The 18679-nt window shown below is 43.5% G+C and overlaps 2 protein-coding genes and 2 long non-coding RNA genes across 13 annotated transcripts; 3 read left to right on the forward strand and 1 right to left on the reverse strand.

Moving 5' to 3' along the window:
* Positions 1-1768: 1768 nt before the first annotated feature.
* Positions 1769-8691, reverse strand: LOC123143256 (uncharacterized). The gene is made up of 3 exons (XR_006470750.1): positions 8595-8691; positions 2250-8511; positions 1769-2126 (listed from the first exon to the last, which is right to left on the reverse strand). It is a non-coding gene; the product is annotated as an uncharacterized lncRNA (long non-coding RNA).
* Positions 3312-8788, forward strand: LOC123143254 (external alternative NAD(P)H-ubiquinone oxidoreductase B1, mitochondrial). 5 transcript variants are annotated; one of them, XR_006470740.1, is made up of 7 exons: positions 3312-3443; positions 4071-4153; positions 5352-5467; positions 6287-6555; positions 6632-6788; positions 7197-8134; positions 8322-8788. XR_006470740.1 is itself a non-coding variant. In XM_044562108.1 (4 exons), exons 1-4 carry the CDS (start codon positions 5388-5390, stop codon positions 8634-8636), a joined length of 480 nt encoding a protein of 159 aa, XP_044418043.1. In that variant the 5' UTR covers positions 5363-5387; the 3' UTR covers positions 8637-8788. The 5 variants fall into 5 exon arrangements, 1 of the variants encoding a protein (XP_044418043.1); XR_006470742.1 differs by having other exon boundaries at positions 6287-6450; XR_006470741.1 differs by having other exon boundaries at positions 6287-6391.
* Positions 8789-10012: 1224 nt separating this feature from the next.
* LOC123143255 (uncharacterized) lies at positions 10013-14255 on the forward strand. Of its 6 annotated transcripts, XR_006470746.1 has the most exons (4): positions 10014-10319; positions 10646-10745; positions 11101-13981; positions 14068-14255. It is a non-coding gene; the product is annotated as an uncharacterized lncRNA (long non-coding RNA). The 6 variants fall into 6 exon arrangements; XR_006470744.1 differs by having other exon boundaries at positions 10013-10319; positions 10646-13981; XR_006470745.1 differs by having other exon boundaries at positions 10014-10745.
* Positions 14256-14272: 17 nt separating this feature from the next.
* Positions 14273-15242, forward strand: LOC123142369 (acyltransferase-like protein At3g26840, chloroplastic; the record flags this gene model as incomplete). Its single annotated transcript, XM_044561312.1, has 3 exons — positions 14273-14352; positions 14459-14568; positions 14761-15242. Coding segments are annotated over 3 exons (375 nt in total), but the record flags the coding sequence as incomplete, so codon positions are not given.
* Between the last annotated feature and the right edge of the window lie 3437 nt (positions 15243-18679).

The raw sequence follows: 18679 nt of genomic DNA on the forward strand, positions 1-18679 counted from the left end.
TTTTATTTCAAACATAATTTATTTATGAAACGATTGTAAAATTACCTCGGGTGAAGAATAACTTATTCTGCATCCTGGGTGATGAATAGCATCACTATATATATTCATCACCCAGGGTGCAGAATAAGTTATTCTTCACCCGAGGTAATCTTACGATCACTTCATAATTAAATTACATTTGGAATTCAAATAGTTACATTACTATTGATTCACTATGTAAAATTTGGTATAAGAAAATAAAAATATAGGTTATAAGACAAGAAAATTTGGAGTTTATGTATATTTTACACTATGTTTTTAGGTTTGTAATTTTGCATAACATAAAATATTTTTTACGGCGATTATATATTTTCTTACTGTCTCTTTTTACGTCAGAAATAAAACAAAACTTACGGAACGTAAAATTACAGTGCATTGGTGGTAAAATAAAGGGGGGTGAAGAATAACTATTCCTCACCCAAGGTGATGAATAGTCAATCCCTATATATATATATATCCTTTAAATGTTTTCTACCACCGATAGTTACGCTCACATGAGTTTTATATGTTGTATTTAGTGTCTATGAAAATCGAGAATATGTACTTGTAGTATATATTATATAAGAATATTTGGATAGTATATATCATACTTTTTGGGTCCTGATAACGCACACGCGTGTGGCATGCTAGACATCCACCCACACACCGTGTGTGGCGTGAGCAGGAGGCAGCCCACACGGGCTGTGTGGGTGAACATTAGAGTTGCCCACACGTGTGGGCGCAGCTACTTCGTGCCACACGCCCAACAAAGTACTACTCATTCCCACCCCTCGCGTGTGGCACAAAGCAAATATGCCCACATGTCATGCCGCAGCTACGTTAGGTACCCGTGGGATGATGATTTAGTTGTCATGCGGGATGACAGATGTAGTTATCCGAGATGGCAAATGTAGTTGTAAAAGCATTGGCAACTCTCTCTGTTTAGGTTAACTATAGTTGTCATGTGTAATTTATGGTAGTTGTCGCGTGTAATCAAACCATAGTTGCCGTGTGTGATTAACTACTTACCACATATGGTCAAACAATAGTTGCCATGTGTGTTTACCTAGTTGCCATGTATGGTCCAATCATAGTTGCCATGTATGGTTAATCATAGTTGCCATGTGTGTTTATCTTGTTGGCACGTACGCGCAACTGCAGTTGCCGTGTAGCAACGAATCATAGTTGCGATGTGTATTTACCTAGTTGCCACGTACGCGCAAGTGCAGTTGCCAATTCAACAATGTACGTGTGTTGTGTGGGCGAAAAGCAATTCGCCCACACGCGCGTGGACTAGGTGGTGCCTGTGTGGGTAGAAACTAGTTCGTCCCCACAGCGCAGCTGGCAAACAGCGTGCTGCGGGGCGTGTGGGCGAACTCTCCAACGCCCACACACGAAGATGCCCGCGTGGCACTCAGATTCTAACAGATTCCTTTAGGATTCGTGCAAAACAGAATCAGCGTGGATCAAGGCGTGTGGGCGATGTGCAAACATGCCACACGTGTGAGTATGCACTGTTTTTTAATTATTTTATACATATAAATATGAAGGTATTTTCAAAATATACAAAAACTATGGACTCACACAAATATTTTTCGTGTAGGTTGCCTTGAAATATCTCATATATAGTGTATATAAACATACTTAGAATGATAAAGTAGTACATATATTACCGCATGATAGTATATGGGACATCAGGATAACTACCAAGGTGGTAGGATATATATATTTCCATATAAATAGACACATACAATCAAAACCATCCGTTTTTCTCCATGTCAAAAAAATATAATCCATTTTTCTCTCCACCCAATAAGGGCATCTCCAACGCCGACCTCATATGGCCTGCATATGTCTGAACAGTGAAAGTCATCTAATGTGTACCAATATCGGTCTGCATGATAATCCGGGAGCATTTTTCTCTCGCAAACCGGAGACAAACAGGAGGCTTTGCCTGCTTCTGACCGCCTTGGCCCACCAAGCCCCCTCATCCCTCGCTCGCGAACCACGCACCGCCGCCGACGAAAACGGTGGCGCCTGCGCTGTTGTCGTCCCACCGAGCATGCCCGCTTCTGACCGCCCCGGCCCACCAAGCCCCCTCCCCCAAGCTTCATGACAAAAAGCGACCCAGAACAAAAACACCCACATCAGTGTAGCTATGAGCAGAATCTTGCCATCAGTCAGAACACAAATAGCTCAAGAATTAATGCAGATAAAAGAGCAGAACGTACATATTTCCAAAGCCGTTCTTGGCATATGCACCAGCAGCATACATGCACACAGAGACCCTGAATGCTTGAGCGGAACCTGAAGAGAACAACATATCTTAAGCGGGATAAACACTTCTTCTTTTTAGGCAGCAGGGTAAAACATCGAACAATCAGTATGGGCTCTAGATTTAGTTCCCAAACTAGAACCAAGAAATAATTAGATGGGATAAAATGAGAATTAGATATACCTCCATGCTAGGTAATCCATGTGACACCATCTCAATCATTCGGGTTCTTGTCTCCAATAGCACAGGTGGGGTCACAGACTCACAGTAAAAATTTAGAGCTAATATTCCATTTACCAAATCTAACATATAAAGCCTCAAGAAGTGCTAGTCATAACCGATGCCTCGAGCGCACGGCACCACGCGAGGCGAAAAAACCACCACGCCGCGCCCGCGCGTGGGGGTGCAGCGCACCACGTGAGGGAAAAAACCACCGCGTCGTGATGAGCCCCGCGCCCGTCCGCTTTCTCCTCCCGTTCCCTCAGTCTCCAACCCTAAATCTTTTCCCCCTACAGCCGCCTTCCCAAGCTCCTCATCCCCTCCACTCCCTCGACAATGGTGGCAGCGGCGCCCTCTGGTGGCGGAGGAGGAGGGGGGAGATGGTGGCGGCGGCACCCTCTGGTGGTGTAGGAGTGTGGAGATGGTGGCGCGGCGGCGACCTTCCCCTCACGCATCCCATCCCCCCTCGTCATCCCGGATCCCACCGGACCCGAGGCGTGCGGGCGCGGCAGCAACCTGCAAGGGAAGGGCGACGCTCGAATCGATCCAGCCATGGATCGGTCCCTGCGGGAGAAAGAGAAAATGAGGGCCTCCGTGCTCAACAGGAGGAGCCGGGGTTGCTGATCCGGCCGGCCCAGATCCACACGCCTCCTCCTTCGGCCACCTCGCCCCACCAGCTTCCAGCGCCGTGGATCCGCCGAAGATGGAGGGCAGCAAGTGAGAGGGAGCAGGAGAAGAGGTGAATCAAGGGAGTGAAAGAAGGATCTCACAGGGGAAGAGGAAGAAGGAGTCTGGCGGTGTATCCTCGTCTCATCCCTGGCTGCACCTCTTCTGATGCCATGGCACCAGTGGTGGCTCCTCGATGGAGCACCTCCTTCCATGACGGCACCACCAGCGGCTCTTGCTCGACGCCACGATACACAACATCGAGGTAAGCTCGACTCCCTTTCTCCCCTCTCTCAATTGATAGTCAGTGATTTTATTCTCTCCTTTCCATCTCATGATGGATTCCTTCTTCCAAGACGAATTAGTAACTTTAGCACCAAATATGAAGTTATTTGGACAAAGGAAAGAGCATATGGCAAAATTCTAGGCAATCCCTTGCTAGCATTTGTCTCTCTGAACTGTTGTTGGTTGATAGGCCAATAACCATGGCGATTTGCACTTACATATGCATTCTGCCTATGTTCTTGGGGTGGAATTTTGCCTTCTCTTAGGTTGTGTTCTGCCAGGTATAAGTTTGCCTGCAAATTGTTTGTGCTAATGTCTGTAAGAGCTGTTGTACTACACCTATATTCAATTGATGGCTAGGCACTATACTGTGCATAAGTAAAATTTCCAGTTTTTCTTTTCGTAGTTGCAGCAGTTATTCTGTACCAACTGCTTCCTCTCTTATTGGTGACTTGAAGTTAGAAGAGAAGATTTGGTTTTCTTTTCTTAGGTTTTGACAAAGCAGGTGAGGCCAACAAAACTGCTGCACCAGAGTAAACCTGTGCTCCAGCAGCCGAGCTGTATATACACATCTTTGCATTCTGATCCGTTTTGTTTTGCGATTCAGGCCACCCCTGATGCTCAGGCTGATGCTTCTTCGCTTGATGCCGAAGAAAAGGATGATCAGATTCAGACGCCCAAGAACAACAGGTGCTGGTGCTGCATCTTCTCTTATATGTTTATCTATGTACTTTCAATTCATATAGTCATTCAAATTGTCTATATACACATCTTGAAATTAAGAAACCCCGGTGGTTTAAAGCGAGTTGGGCCAGGGAAGAAATCAAAGCAGTGACTGCCCGTGCGAGGATCAAAAGCATATAGGTGTAGCAATAAATTCCCCTCTTATGCTCAAGTTAAATTTCTTCACTGAAGATATGGTTGGAAGTTACGTTTTGAGTTTGATTCTTTAAACTATAGGCCAATTTGCATATTAATCTCTTTATTTATTTTCTTACTACAGTAGCACACTTGCCTAAATCCCACATAAGACTGAATGGTACTCTGCCATGGTGTTTAATCTCAGTAATGTGTCTTGTTTTATTTTGTCCGCAGTGACTATGGATGTGTTCTCGGCTTTGCCGACAGTAAAAAGAAGGCATACAAAATATTAAATTTTTGCCTTGGTTGAATGCCGCATTTAATTGTCGCTTATGTATTCCAAGTTATTCAATTCTCATTGAGCTTTCCTTTGCTAAATAAATTTAATACGCAATATTTTTAATATGTGAGGAGGCGAGAGAAGAAAAGAGGGGTTGTTAGGTCAGACTTTGGTGCGTCTCTGGTCAGAAATGGCTGGATCAGTCCGACGCTCTTCCAAACAGTGTAGTGTAGATTCGCTGACCAGTACAACATCTAAACCTTCACTACTCTAGCTTCTTCTTACATTTCTTAGTATCAACAAATAAGGTGGTCACAATATATACTTGAAGATTGCACCCCGAGCCAGCTCGGGCCGCTGCTACCTCTTCCTCGCCGCCCAACAGGCCGCCGTGCTGGGGGAGCAGGGTAGCATCGGGTCCACAGGCACTCTAAAGCCGAGTAAAATCCTTGCATTCGTATTATTCATTTTCATTATGCAAACTTCTCTTTCCAAGTTTGAGAGAACAAGAAGCCAGCGTCGAGGAAGCCTTGGGGTGTGAAAAGCATAGTAACAATATATCTGGGCTGCGACGTATATTGTTATGAAACTTTACTGTAATTACGATTTCCTATTATAGCTCATATGACGAATTATTTGCTGCTTTTACATTTGCTTATTTTATTAACTTTTACTAGGATATGAGTAGCATTACTCAAAATTTTGCTTTGAGAAGAATCTAATGATGTATCCAATTTCACATCCAAGCTACTATGAATATTATGATTGAGCGACTGCTTGGCGATGTCATCGTCAGAGGCTCAGGCCTCCTCCCTGGACAAGGCACTCGTGCTAGGCGGCGGCGATCTGTGCGCCGGTTCAAGGTGAGGCATCTCCTCAAGCCACATCCAGTTTTTCCCATGAGTTTGTGCTAAAAGAATGAGTGTTCTTCTATGACCCATGCATTCTGAATTTAGGAGGAATGACAACAAAGAGAAGAGATCTTTTTGAAATTCTTAGTAAAGTCTGAGCTTTACGTAAATCTCAGTTTCCTTAGCAAACATATGTCTGCAGTTTTTAGTTTGATATGTGGCGTGAGGTTGGGATTTGTGATCAAAATGGTTGGATGTTGATTCAAGAGTGTAGAAAGGTGAATGAGATTCAAGAACGATTCAGGCAGCTTATGAGTATGTTACATTCTGATATTGGCTTCAGATTACATAATTTTATTTCCTTTGGATCGTTGCTTTGGTTCCCTGTGGCCAAGTATCATGGTTTTAAAGATAACATGTGTTTCATGAAGATAACAGGTGTTTCATGAGACTAGGATTCATTTAGGAATCCTTGTAGCACAGATCTCCATTCCTAATTTGACTAGGATATGAGTAGCATTACTCAAAATTTTGCTTTGAGAAGAATCTAATGATGTATCCAATTTCACATCCAAGCTACTATGAATATTATGATTGAGCGACTGCTTGTTACACTACACCATGCCATCAAACTAGTGCATTTGAGTGCGAGTTCAGTTATGTGTGTAAATAGCTGTAACGGAAATAATATGGAGTTGGGCATGTGCAACTCTAATTTAGACAAGGGTAGTCATATGTCAACCTTAATCCTACAAATGTGACACAAATAAATAAGATTTGCTTTTGTGCCTTATCAATTTTCTTTCCTAATATTTCTTGGCTTGTAAACAGAGGTGGTAAGACGGTCGCAAGAATGCCAAGCTCTTCAGCTGTGGCATCATGCAATAATGGAATTGAGCATTCTGGCCAAAACATAAAGGACAACGAATATGCAAGGTTGGTGACACCAGCTGAACATGCAACAGCTGACAAGAAATTTTGCCTGAGCAACCAAAGTTAAGACACTTCATTTGGTGAATGAAAGATTTGCTTGGATGCTTCCATCTTATATTAGCATCTTATATCTTCGTGAAATTTGGAGCCCCTTTGCCTTTGAAAATGTGAGGCATTGATACTTCCTGTGCAAAAGAAAATCTCTTGTTAGGGATTTTTCCATTTAACATGTGCTTGTTCTAGGGTAGCGGTACTCTCTCTGCTGTGGCTGCGTGTTCGACCGGCCAGCCAAGGATCTCCAACAAGCATGTGCGCCTACTCTCCTTGCCCTTAATTCCTGCCACAACAGCAGCTCCTGTGTAGTGTGAGCCAGAGAACTACTACACTAATCATGTTCCTGGTATTTTCTCACTCTTGCTTCACAGACGATGTATTGTAGTTAGTTCAAAGAAATTCCATTACATATTTTGCACATTTCCTGATTGGTGACCATCCATTTTATATGATGTTCTTCACATGCAAGCGTTGAGTGTTTTTTCCTTTCAAGTTTTTGTCTCTTGCTCTATTTCATGAAATACATTCCTCTTCTCATTCCATCATTTAGCCTTGTTGATTACTTACGATTAGTGATTACATGCAATCATCCTCCTTAAATTAGAATAGTTAATTAGTTATGCCAGGTTGCTACATTTCTATCTCCTTTTTGCCAAAATAAAATTAAAATATGATGGCATGTTATTGACCCAGCCTCGCCGTCCGCTGTGGCATCACCCTTCTTGTCCACCACCCTAACTCCGTCGCGCTTCAGGCCTAGCATGTGACAGTGGTGCCGCGAGGATTTGCTGCCGTGGGAGGAGGGGCCCGACCCAGATGGCGGCCACCAGTAGGTCACACACTTATTCAGCTCGCCGTCTGGTTACTCTGATGGCTTCTCTAAGGTATCTTCTCGTGCAGCTTCACTCTTGCTTGTGTGTCTCGCGTGAAAAATTAAGCTACCTAGCACTTGCTCTACTCTGCTTTAGCAGGCGCTCGCAAAGGAGGCCAAGGGATACATGATACTGGTAATTTACTAATGATCCATCTTAGTGGAATGCTTTTGTTGTAGATATTTTCATTGGTTGTCCTTTCATTTTATTTATATTCATGGCTGGATGGTGCCTTCCACTATGCTTCTTCACTGAAAAGGTGTTTCGCATATGTGTACTTGCTTGAGAATGGAATAATCTCAGAATTCCGTTGAAAACAAAACTTAGTTATTTCAGCATGCATAGTGTTTGGCTATAGAGATTGAGTGCTTCACATATCCGATGCCATCTCAGAATAATCCCAGACCTGTTTAAATAACTTAGTGTTTGGCTAAGGAGTCCACATTGAACGCCACATATCCGATGCCAACACACCGAGGTGAGCTTCAGCAAACTCTCTCTCTCTCTCTCTCTCTCTCTCCAATCAGACATGTGAATATTTACCAGTGCTTCAAGATCGATCTGACGAAAGCCGTCCACTGCCGCTCTGCTGTTTCTCTCTCTCTCTCTCTCTCTCTCTCTCTCTCTCTCCTGTGAATATTTACCAGAGTGCTTCAAGATCGATCCGACGAAAGCCGTCCACTGCCGCTCTGCTATTGGGACTAATTTGGACGGGAATGGTGATTTCATGGTTGATTATGATTACTTGGTTGTTGCTCTTGGAGTTACTGTGAATACATTCAACACTCCTGGTGTGATGGGGCATTGCCACTTTCTGAAGGTCAAATCCTTATTGGCATTGTGTGTCTCTTTACTGTTCTGCTATTTCTCATGTTTCAATCCTAAGATGTAAGTTATACTTTAATTTCCTGCTAAATCTTGAGATATATGGTATTGATACTTTAGGTTATTGTACCGTACAGTATTAGTCATATCTTGTGCTTACAGCCTCACATTGTAAATGTCAGGTAATGGAGGATGCCCAAAAGATTCGGAAGAGCGTGATAGACTACTTTGAAAAGGCGTCACCTCCTAACCTCAGTGAAGAGGAGAGAAGGAAGATCCTTCACTTTGTGATTATCGGTGGTGGACCTACTGGGGTTGAATTTGCGGTGGAGTTGCATGATTTTCTTGTCGAAGATCTGGTGAAGCTATATCCTGCAATTGAAGAATTTGTGAAGATAACAATTCTGCAATCAGGAGAACATACAATGAGGGTTGAACGTTCCTGCAGTAATAACCTTAGTTTTGGGCAAGATGATCAAGGAGTAGCGAAACTTTAGCAGTCATCTTTGGCTTCACCATCTTCCTCCCCTGATCATGCATCTATTTTAGATCATATAATTATGCTATATCATATATATTGTTTAGTTCAGACTTGTGCATGTGCGTCCATTGGCATTGATTTATACAGAGATATTGCATGATTTGTACATGAAAGGAGTAAGGATGATCTAAGAATAAATGTTCAAATAAAGTTAGTAGTGAGATTTAGGTAAAGGTTACCTGCACCGTTCTGTTTTATGTAGATTCTAAGCTGCAAAATCATACATGGCCCTGTTAGTAGTTTGTCTGAGTTGTGAGTTTACGCATTTTCCCTTGGAATGTTTGTATGTGTGATCACTTGCTTTTAGGTTCCCAGCGGTATATCATGAGAAGTTTTTTACTTTGCACCGGATGATCAACTACATATTTAGACGAATACACTATTCAGGACCAGGAACATTAGGATTTCCAATGTTGTTTTCCTCTTTCAAGATTGCAGTTTTCATTAGTCTTAGATAGCTAAGGTACATAGTTTTCATTTAACAATTTTTTTCACTGTTCTCTCATCTCCTATATGATGTCTAAAAAATACTAATGTAGACAATTCAAAAAATTTAAATACCTTCTGGCCAATTATGTGGGGAAGGTGCAGCCAGCCGGCTCTCGCATCGCAGTAGAGTGGAGCCGGCAATTTTATGATCGGTCTCTAAATATTTCAACTTGCATAGTTTGAATTAGTTTCACATGCTAAAGTATATAGTTTGAACATGGTATTCCTTAATTTTCCATATATAAGGTTTAGAATTATTACCCTCACTGCTTGCTAAAACTCGAAGTTACTAACAAATGCAAAAGTTTCTGTTACAAAAGGTTTAGAATCATTACCCTTGATGCTTGAATTTGGACCTTGCACCTTACTTGGGTAACATAGAGCCAAATGGCACATTGTCCAACTACACGTTCAAAACACTTCGGGTTTGACATGGTCTCTATCCTTGATCAAACATAAAGTTACTAAAAAAGACAAATATTTCTCAACACGAACATGGTTTCAATTGGGTCTCTGCGCCATTTGGCGCACCGGGTCATCTAGTTGAACATATAAAGGTCGCTAGAGTATCCGCCATTCTAGAGGCATTGCACGCGCTAGCGCTCATGGACCGCTTGATTTTTTCACCGTACGATAATTCTTACGCTGGCACCTGGTCAACCGTTCGTTGTTTTGCACGTTAGCTGCAGTTAGAAGAGTCAATGGTGGGTGGACCTTGCTAGGCGTGGGGCCAGGTAATTTGGTGCTGCTTCTACGTTTCTGCGTAAGAGAGAGTTTTACAGCGACCACATCTGGCGATAGGAACGTGGGCTGTGTACCCGGGGTGGGAAAAACCTAGCCGCCACTCATATCCCTCCCCCGATCCCCCCTGCCCTTCCTTGGCGCCGCCAGCTCCGCCCACTTCTTGTGCGCGGGGGCGGCGGCTGAACCTCTTCGGCCCTTCCATTCTCCATCGGCCGGGGCCTGGGGGCCATTGGGTGGGACATTGCTATTCCCCACCGCCGGCTGGCAGCGTTGACGGCAGCGACAAGCAGGAGCTTGCCGACGCATGGAGGAGGTCGACGCGTCGCTGCTGCCTCTTTGCCACTGCCACGATGCCTCCTCGCCGACCACGCATCTGCCACCGGTGGAGAGTGCCCGCCGGATGAAGGTTTGCCGCCCCAACAGAGCCGTGCACTGTTGTTGTCGCCGGCACCAGAGTCCTTGTCTTTCTTGCAGCCTTCTCTCGTGCCACCTCTCTTGTGACCCCACTAGATTCATGCTTTAACTCCTGGCGTCATGGATTCCTTGATTATATGTTGATGTTGTCTGCTCGGTATTTTTGTTTGGTATGAGGGGAAAAAAATCGACGCATCTTACATGCCGTTGTTGGATCTAAATGGGCAACTGTCCATCCAAATTTGTTTGGTTGATCAGATATTTGTCCATTTTATTGTCTTAATGTAATCACATGTTCATAATTTTTCCAATCATCAGCGAAGATTTGGGTGGCTGCGATTGATTGCCGTAGGGAAAACGAAGCAAGAACTCGAAGGAGCTCAAGATTTTTCTACTACTTTGTTAATAGCTTTGTGAGGTAATTCAGCTACCTATATGTTTGTTTGTTTCCTGTTGTAGCAAGGTTATTATTTTAATTTACAGAATATAAACATGATGTATGATTTAAGCGCCTAATAGTAGATGTTGCTAGCATGAACATAATGTGTACTGTACTAATCCTGACGAACAGGTTCAGTAACCTACATCCATCAGAACATTGTGTGTCTTTTTTCTGTTGTCTCGTCTTTTCTCTTGTGGCCTTCCAATACAAAAAGTCAAATGCAATGCAACTATGAGCATTGCCGACTTATGAACACACTGAGCATGTGATCTATAGCCTCAACACACTTTCAGGGTCTATCTCATTGCTTTTCTTACTCGTACGTATGCAGCACATACAGAGCAGCCAAGATGAAACCTTCGGTTCTCATCAGCTTCTGCAACTGAAAAATCATCTTTTAGGTAGTCTAATTCTTCCAAAGTAGCGAGTGTCAATGGAGACTTGACATGCCTGGTTTTGCTTCATGAAGAGTTGCATTCTGAAAGTGACTAGGGAGGGAGGATTGGTTGGAGGGAGGGATGGAGACAGAGAAAGATGGTTAGTGTTTGATTCGCACACTATCAATCTGATTTTTCTGTAATTATTTCATGCACATCTACTTTATTTCTTCTTTGGTTTACGGAACATAGGAGGTATTAGTCATGCACATGTTAATTGTTGTTACAAACATGGCAATGGAATTCTGTTAAATTTGTTCCCCAAGGTGGTGTTATTTAGTTTGTGCTTCTTTTTCTATTGGTGCGAAAAATGATTCATTGGGTGATTTGATGCATTCATTTGTGATCTTGTCGACCGCTACACCCGCTGGCATCAAGATGAGGTCATGGTGCGGGCTTTGGGGTTTTGAGGGCGTGAAATGGTGGCATACAGAGATGTCAACAGCCTGTGTACTTGAGTAATGCTTGCTAAAGGTATGCTATATATTTCCTTTTGAATTTATTTTTTCTATTGCTTTAGTCCTGTCATAACCAGGATACGTAATGGACACAGTCCTAAAAAATCCTTATGAATTTACTTCAATCCAAAGAGGGCCTTAATTGGGCAATAGGGTTATAAACCGATAGTAATTATGTATAAAATGGAAGTGTTGCTTCAAAGAGAATTTCATGAGATGCTCCTGTTCTTAGCTCTAATCCAGTGGTATTGCTGTAGGTCAGCAGTAATGTTTTGCTTATTAAATTGATATTTGGGTAAGTTGGCAGTGTGCACGAGATATATAGTTAACTTTTTAACTGCTACACTACGAAAAAATCTAACAATCTAACAGGGAGGAGATGCCAAAAAATTTGGGGCACAACGGGAGATGCTAGAGGATCGAACATACAAACGCTGCTAGAGTACCCGCCATTCCAGGGGCATTCGCGGCGCGCATGTGATCTGGCTGCATGATCTGCCTCGCTGGCCTGATTTTACAGTGCTGTCAAAAATCCCGCGGTTAGTTTCTTTGGACATTGATCTTTCATGCTACAGCGGATGACGTGTGGGGCTCCTTTCCTCGCGGGCCTGTTTTGCAGTTACATTGAGAAGAAACCTCGGGGTCCCGTATGCTCTGTGCGCGGTGGAATCGGGTAAAAACCTAGCTGCCAATCCCCTCTCATCCTCGATCCCAGACCCCATGCCTCGTCTCTCCTCTCTTGCCGCCGCCACCACGCCCATTCTCCTCCTCCTCTACCCAGGGCTGCCTCTCCTCCTTTTCATCGACCAGATCCTACCGGATCCTCCCGCGTGCCGGCTTATCCTCGAAGAGAAGGGTCACATCTGCAGGGGAAGAGGGGTGGGCCAGCAAAGTTGAGGAGTAGCATCGCAGCTGGGTCTTCATAGTTCGGGTGGAGGAGCAGGGGAGGTGGGTGATGGGGGGAAGGAGCAGCGTGGCCGGCGACCGGAGCAAGAAGCAGCGGGGGCAACGCTCCCATCGCACTAGGGTGGTTAGCCCTTGTTCGACATGGCCCTCCAGGGCATGCGACGCAGTGCGCCAAGCACTGCAGATCTAATTTTCCTCATTGGCTTGCAGGTATGCTTCGGCTAGGTTGTTCTTTCTCTTCCTTAAGCCTCTGTTTCTGAGAGGCAAACAAATTGTATGTGTAAGTGTTGCTTATCTCAAGGCGAATAGAAGAATACAGCACTGGAGAGGTGTATGCGCACAAGAGCTTCTTTGTTCTCTTCTAATTGGCTGCCATGTGCAGCCTGCAGGTCTGAGCTGAATGAGAGCATGGACTTCAACATTTAAGTGATGAGGCAGCTAAATGTACGTAAGTCAAATTCGGCACATAAAGTCTGAGTAGGTATTTTCGGCCTTTCTTAATGTAAAGATGGTGAGTTGCCACTGCAAGAAGGTAATTTTTTGCCTTTCCACATGTTCAAGCATATGTTTGTAGATTAAAAGTTGTGTTCTTTAGAGGTGCCTTTTGAGATACAAGGCATGGTTATATGTAAATTTTAGTTCCCTTCAATGACATATTAATAGATATACATGGGTTGTCACCCTACTTTTGAAATCAGTTTGTGTATTTGAGATGGCAGATTTTGGATTAGTAGTTCTTCAGAGCACTAGATGTTTGCCCAAGATAATATTTGTTATTTTTTAATATTTTTGAATCTCTGCTGGAATTCTAACCCTGCATTAATAGCAGGGTGTGCCGACTGATAAATAGTGTTGTGTTTGGTCCGTGTCTAGCAGTTGGCATATTGACCTATATTTTTCCTATAATAGTGTCCCTAATTTGCATTGAGCTGATATTACATTTGGCTAAAAGATAAAAAGACCTATATAGGAATGTTGATTGCAAACTTACCTCTTAATATTGTGTTGTTGACTTTTAGGATAGGTTGAGGAGAGTTGCCACTGCAAGAAGGTAATTTTTTCCCTCTGACACGTTCAAGCATATTAGGAGGCAATCAATGCATGACTTAATTTAAGAATATATAGGTGTTCATGCTCATAGTTGTGCTGCCCGTTGGCACCAACATGTCTAGAACATCGCCTGTGACGCGTCAGTCGATGGTCAATGCTCCGTTGGTTCGCCGCCATCCATCCACCCCCTTCTGAAATCTGAATTTTGGAATGATGGATAGATTCTGAAATCTGAATTTCGAATGATGATTATGAATTTGTCATGGTGCACATATTGGCCTACGTTTCTTCTTTTCTCCTTTCAGAGAAGCAATTCGTTTTGCTGTATCCAGGAGGCGTGCACGACGCTCTTTATAGGAAGGTAAGAATTTGGTATAGAGAGCATAATATATCTTTGTAGATAGTAAAAACATCAATTGTTCTGGAAGGTGACGTAGTTGTTTACAGGGAGAGGAATACAAGCTATTTTGGTCTGAGTAGTCTGAATTTCTGCATATGACATCATGGTTTGGAGCAACAATAATACCATTTGGATTGGTTGGAGAAGACGATATATGTGATGCAAGTGCAACCTCAAAAGATATGTTATCTTACTATGTTATCCCCTTGATTATCTAATGTCTAGAAACAATGTTTTTCACCTCAAATATTGTTAGACTACAATGATCTTATGGTGCTCCAATTTTATGATATCCATGACAACAAGCTAAATGAAGAGGGCCTAAAGCTAAGGTATCTTTTGATTGCATTTTAGAAGCAAAATAATAATAGTTTTGTAATCTCCCAAATACTTTGTCCATGAGAATCAATGATCTTTATTTACCTTATTGTTTCACAGGACTGATTTTATGGGAGAGATAAAGAATAAAGATATGCATCATGTAGTGCTTACGCCAAAAATGTCAGGAAGATTTTACTTCATCTTTGGGGAGCCTATTGAAACAAAAGGTAACTAACTGCACTAGCAAATAGTAATCTGAAAAGATATCTACATGTTCTCGTGGCAAGTCAACATATGCTACCCTGTTATCCTTTTAATAATCGAAAAATGAGTCAGAATGCATGCAGGCGTATTTTGGAGAGCCCATGTCTGATTAGGTTTGCTTCTTGTGTTTTCGATTGGTTTACTTGTTTGCATAGGGAGGGAGAAGGAGTTAAGAGATAAAGAGAAGGCCCAGCACCTCTATTTGCATGTCAAATCTGAAGTGGAGAGTTGTATCAAGTATCTGAAGAGGAGAGAGGATCCCTACAGGAGTACACTGTCCAGTCTTCTATATCAGGCAGCTCATGGTTCTGATGCAGAAATACCCACATTTGAACCCTGAGTCTGAGATGATCACTTTTGTCATTAGCTAGGGTCCAAACCAATTGTTTATATTGTTCATGTTAATCTTTTATATACATAGTTTTTTTAATTTACCTCAAATTAATTGCAGTTCATTCAAATTAGAAGGGTTGATAAATATTTAAAACTAAGTTCAGAACTGTAAACTTCTATGTGAAGTACATTAGTGGATTTACTAAGCTAGACAGGGGCTCTCATTCCACTAAATGTTCTTTTGTTAATTTCTACCGGTATATTTGTGCTAAAGGTCAATCAAAGAAACTAAGCACACATTTTCTGTCAACTTTCAGTATGTGAGGGTTGATTTTTGAAGGCATGTTATATTCAGACTTACCTTAAATCTATTTTTTCTTTGGCATTCATTGAAGCTCTTATTTTCTTTCCATTTGGGTAAGCCAAGGACGCCTGCTACGACTCAAAGAAATTTCAACAAATAAAAATTTAAGAATTTATATATTAGCAAAGAAAACAGGAACACCCATGAAACCAGCCTCCAATTGAAAGCAGATCAACTTGCATCAGGCACACACTGACACGACTGCCCACGGAGTTAAAACTCCCCAAAACATAGCCTGCACTAAATAGGAATTGAGCAAAGGCAAAAGCTACTCACTGGTGCACCATGTGCGGTCGGGGACGACCAGCAAAACGAGTCTTGAGCTACATGAGGAAGATGTTCGGTCGGAAGGTCGCCGTCCATCGGGCGCGGGACGTCTGCGTGACAGAGGCCTCCCGCGTGATCTTCTTGGTCGATGATGTGGCGCGAGAAGAACAAGACACCGGGTCAAGGGAGCAGACCGTGTTCATCTCCCTGTCCACCTCCAGCTCCAAAATTCCCTGCTCCCCCGCAAGCACCGTCACATCGACTACCGCGCCTAGGCGCCAGATCCGGCAGAGGTCGCGCTCGAGCGCTCCGCAAATCCCATAACCTCCACATCCGCCGCCGAGCGGGCGGGCTAGCGCAGGCTCTGTTGCTGCAGCGACGGCCTTGGCCGGCCGCCTCCTTCCGCACGAGCCAGGATCTCGTCGAGATCGCACGCGACACACGCGGTCTTGGCTTCGGTCTCTGGGAGAGCTCAGTCTCTGGCGTCCGAGAGCACGAACGACGAGGAGGGCGCCGGCTGCCGGCGGGACTCTGGCAGGTTGGGTCGCAGGCGAGCGACTGCAGCGGCAAGCACGAGCACGCACGCGAGAGAGGAGTGGGTGATGCGGTCAGTCACTAGAGAAATGATTTGGGGAAGATGCGCTGGATCCCTCTCGTCCTCTCTCTCTCTCTCTCTCTCTCTCTCTCTCTCCTTGCGACGTGTTCAGCCTCATGCGACGTGGCAATGTACCATGCACCAAGATTCGTACGCGTACATCCAACGGCAACAACAATGTAAGTTACCAGGGAGCGCTGCTGTCACCGTCGACGGAATCATGACTGTGCAGGAAGGTTCAGCCTTGCTGCTTGCAGTTTATGCCTGCTTATCTTATTTATGATCCTTTATGTGAAGAAGCAGCAACGACTTCATTTGTTTTCTTGTGTAATAGTCATGAGAGTTCACACTTTGATTTTGTTGAACCATAGAAGTACAAAATTTGATGAAGCCATACAACTGGTAGATGGTTCAGCAAAGCATATATTTGTAATGTTGCTCAGGAACGCAAATAGTGTGGTCCTTTTGTATTCAACAAAATTAGTGGTGTATTTGGCTGGTATAAGAAAGATAGTGCAATTTCCACAGATAGTGTTATATTTGCATGATATTAATTTAAAGGTGTTGTCGAAAGTAAGCCGAGGAGAGTACAAATGCACGGATTAGCCTATGTCTCGCTCGAATAACAGGAGAAAGGACGGAAAATAAGAGGGAGATGGTGAGATGGGCATTGGGCAGTCGTCCGCAAGTGTCTGTCACTCCGTATTGGCCAGATTAGGCCCAATCTGCCTAGCTAATCAATTGTTTTTGGGCAGCATGACGCAATTGATACATCCAAATGGATCAAAATTAATTAACCATGTTAATGAATACATCTTTATATTCACTATTTTAGTGAATGCGTGTTGTTGAAACTTTTCAAAAAAAAATCTGATTTTTCTGATGAATGTGAAACGTAGCCCAACTAATATTTGAGACTTAAATTAATATTTGGTCATAGAAATTGATATGTACTACCATTTTTTCTTACTATGTGTTCATGCCTTCCAGTCCAAATAGACAACTTCAGAACAATTGTTCTTGCTCTTTAGTTCTTAATCTGTAATTTCCTTTATAAATATGATGGAAGTTAAATTGCAAAGATTGCATGAACAAAGACATGTGGTGCTCATCGACGGCGAAGAAAACATGGTCATCAGCTTCAGCAAAATCGAATCCCAAGTAGGAGAAACTTCACATATATACACTTCACATCCATCCGGACTCTGCTGCCCGTCAATTGTTTAATGCTACACTTCTACTAACACCTTAGTCGAAATTCAGTTTGGCCTGTCAAGCACGTCTCTGGACATGCCCGGCATGGACGACTACCTGCAGCAGGACTCTGTCGCTTGCGCAGTCTGCGCCAAGCTTGGCTGCGCCACTCACCCGCGAAGCATCGCTGAGAGGGTTAGTTAGTTTCCTGCAGTATTCTTGGTGTTTGTCTTTGTTCCACATGTTTGTACTAAATATTTTTTTTGCTTATGTTGTTTAGGAAAGAATAACAAGGATTAGCAAGAGGCTAAGGAGGCTGCAAGACCTTGTGCCCAACATGGACAAGCTAACTAAATCAGTTGAACTGATGCACGCTGTCAATTCTGTCACCACATAGAGATGAAAATTTCACCATGAATTACAGAAGCTCATACTCTCTAAAGTACTAAAACTGACGACTATGTCAAGCCTGATGTATTTTGTGCATGTTTGCAAAGCAAGATTGTGACACTCGAAGAACTATGTCAAGCCACTGTCAATACAATCCTCTTATTTAAGTCCCTGAACAAATGGACTCTTATGCGTAAATATCGTTGTTGGCCCAGCGGGCATTGACTCTACTTGATATTCATCGCTGCGTAGCCTACCCAAATAAGCTAAATGACCAAAGCTTTCTATATGATGGACCTCTGCCTATGTAGCTTGCCTCATAAAAGCAATGTAAATATGCTATCATGAACTGATCTCATACCTTTCCTAATATTCTTAAAATGCTTGATTTGATCTCACCCTTTGCGCCATTGGCGCAACGGGTCATCTAGTGGGAATAAGAGACCGCCACATGAGCCAAAACCCACTGTTACTAAAAATATCTACTGTGCGTGGTCAGTTCATTAATATGTTTTCATTAAGAACAATAGATGAGTTTATGTTAATCAAACCCATCAAGGTCTCCACAGCTCACAAGCATCAAACGACCATGCATGAACAGCGAACGGTTCCCTCCCCCACAGCTACTCAGGAGACATCTGTGTTATCACGCGGTGATGGAAGCAACGAGCAATTTTTCAACACACACCCGGATGATCAGTCAGGGGAACCCAAACCAGGCACGCACGTCCTGATCGGACTCCTCGTTCTCGAACTTGGGGTAGAAGGTGGCCCGGGTCCGCGCCGCGGCGAAGGCGCGCATTGCTGTCTAACGAGAACTCCTTGAACATAGTGGAGAGCGGCCACGAGGGACGAAGACGCCGCCCCTGCTGTGTTGCGGGACGAGAGGGTCGTCGTCTTCTCCAAGCCCCCGGCGGCCGTGGACGAGGGG

This window comes from Triticum aestivum, chromosome 6D (genome assembly GCF_018294505.1).
Source record: "Triticum aestivum cultivar Chinese Spring chromosome 6D, IWGSC CS RefSeq v2.1, whole genome shotgun sequence".
In the NCBI taxonomy this organism is placed as follows: Eukaryota; Viridiplantae; Streptophyta; class Magnoliopsida; order Poales; family Poaceae; genus Triticum; species Triticum aestivum.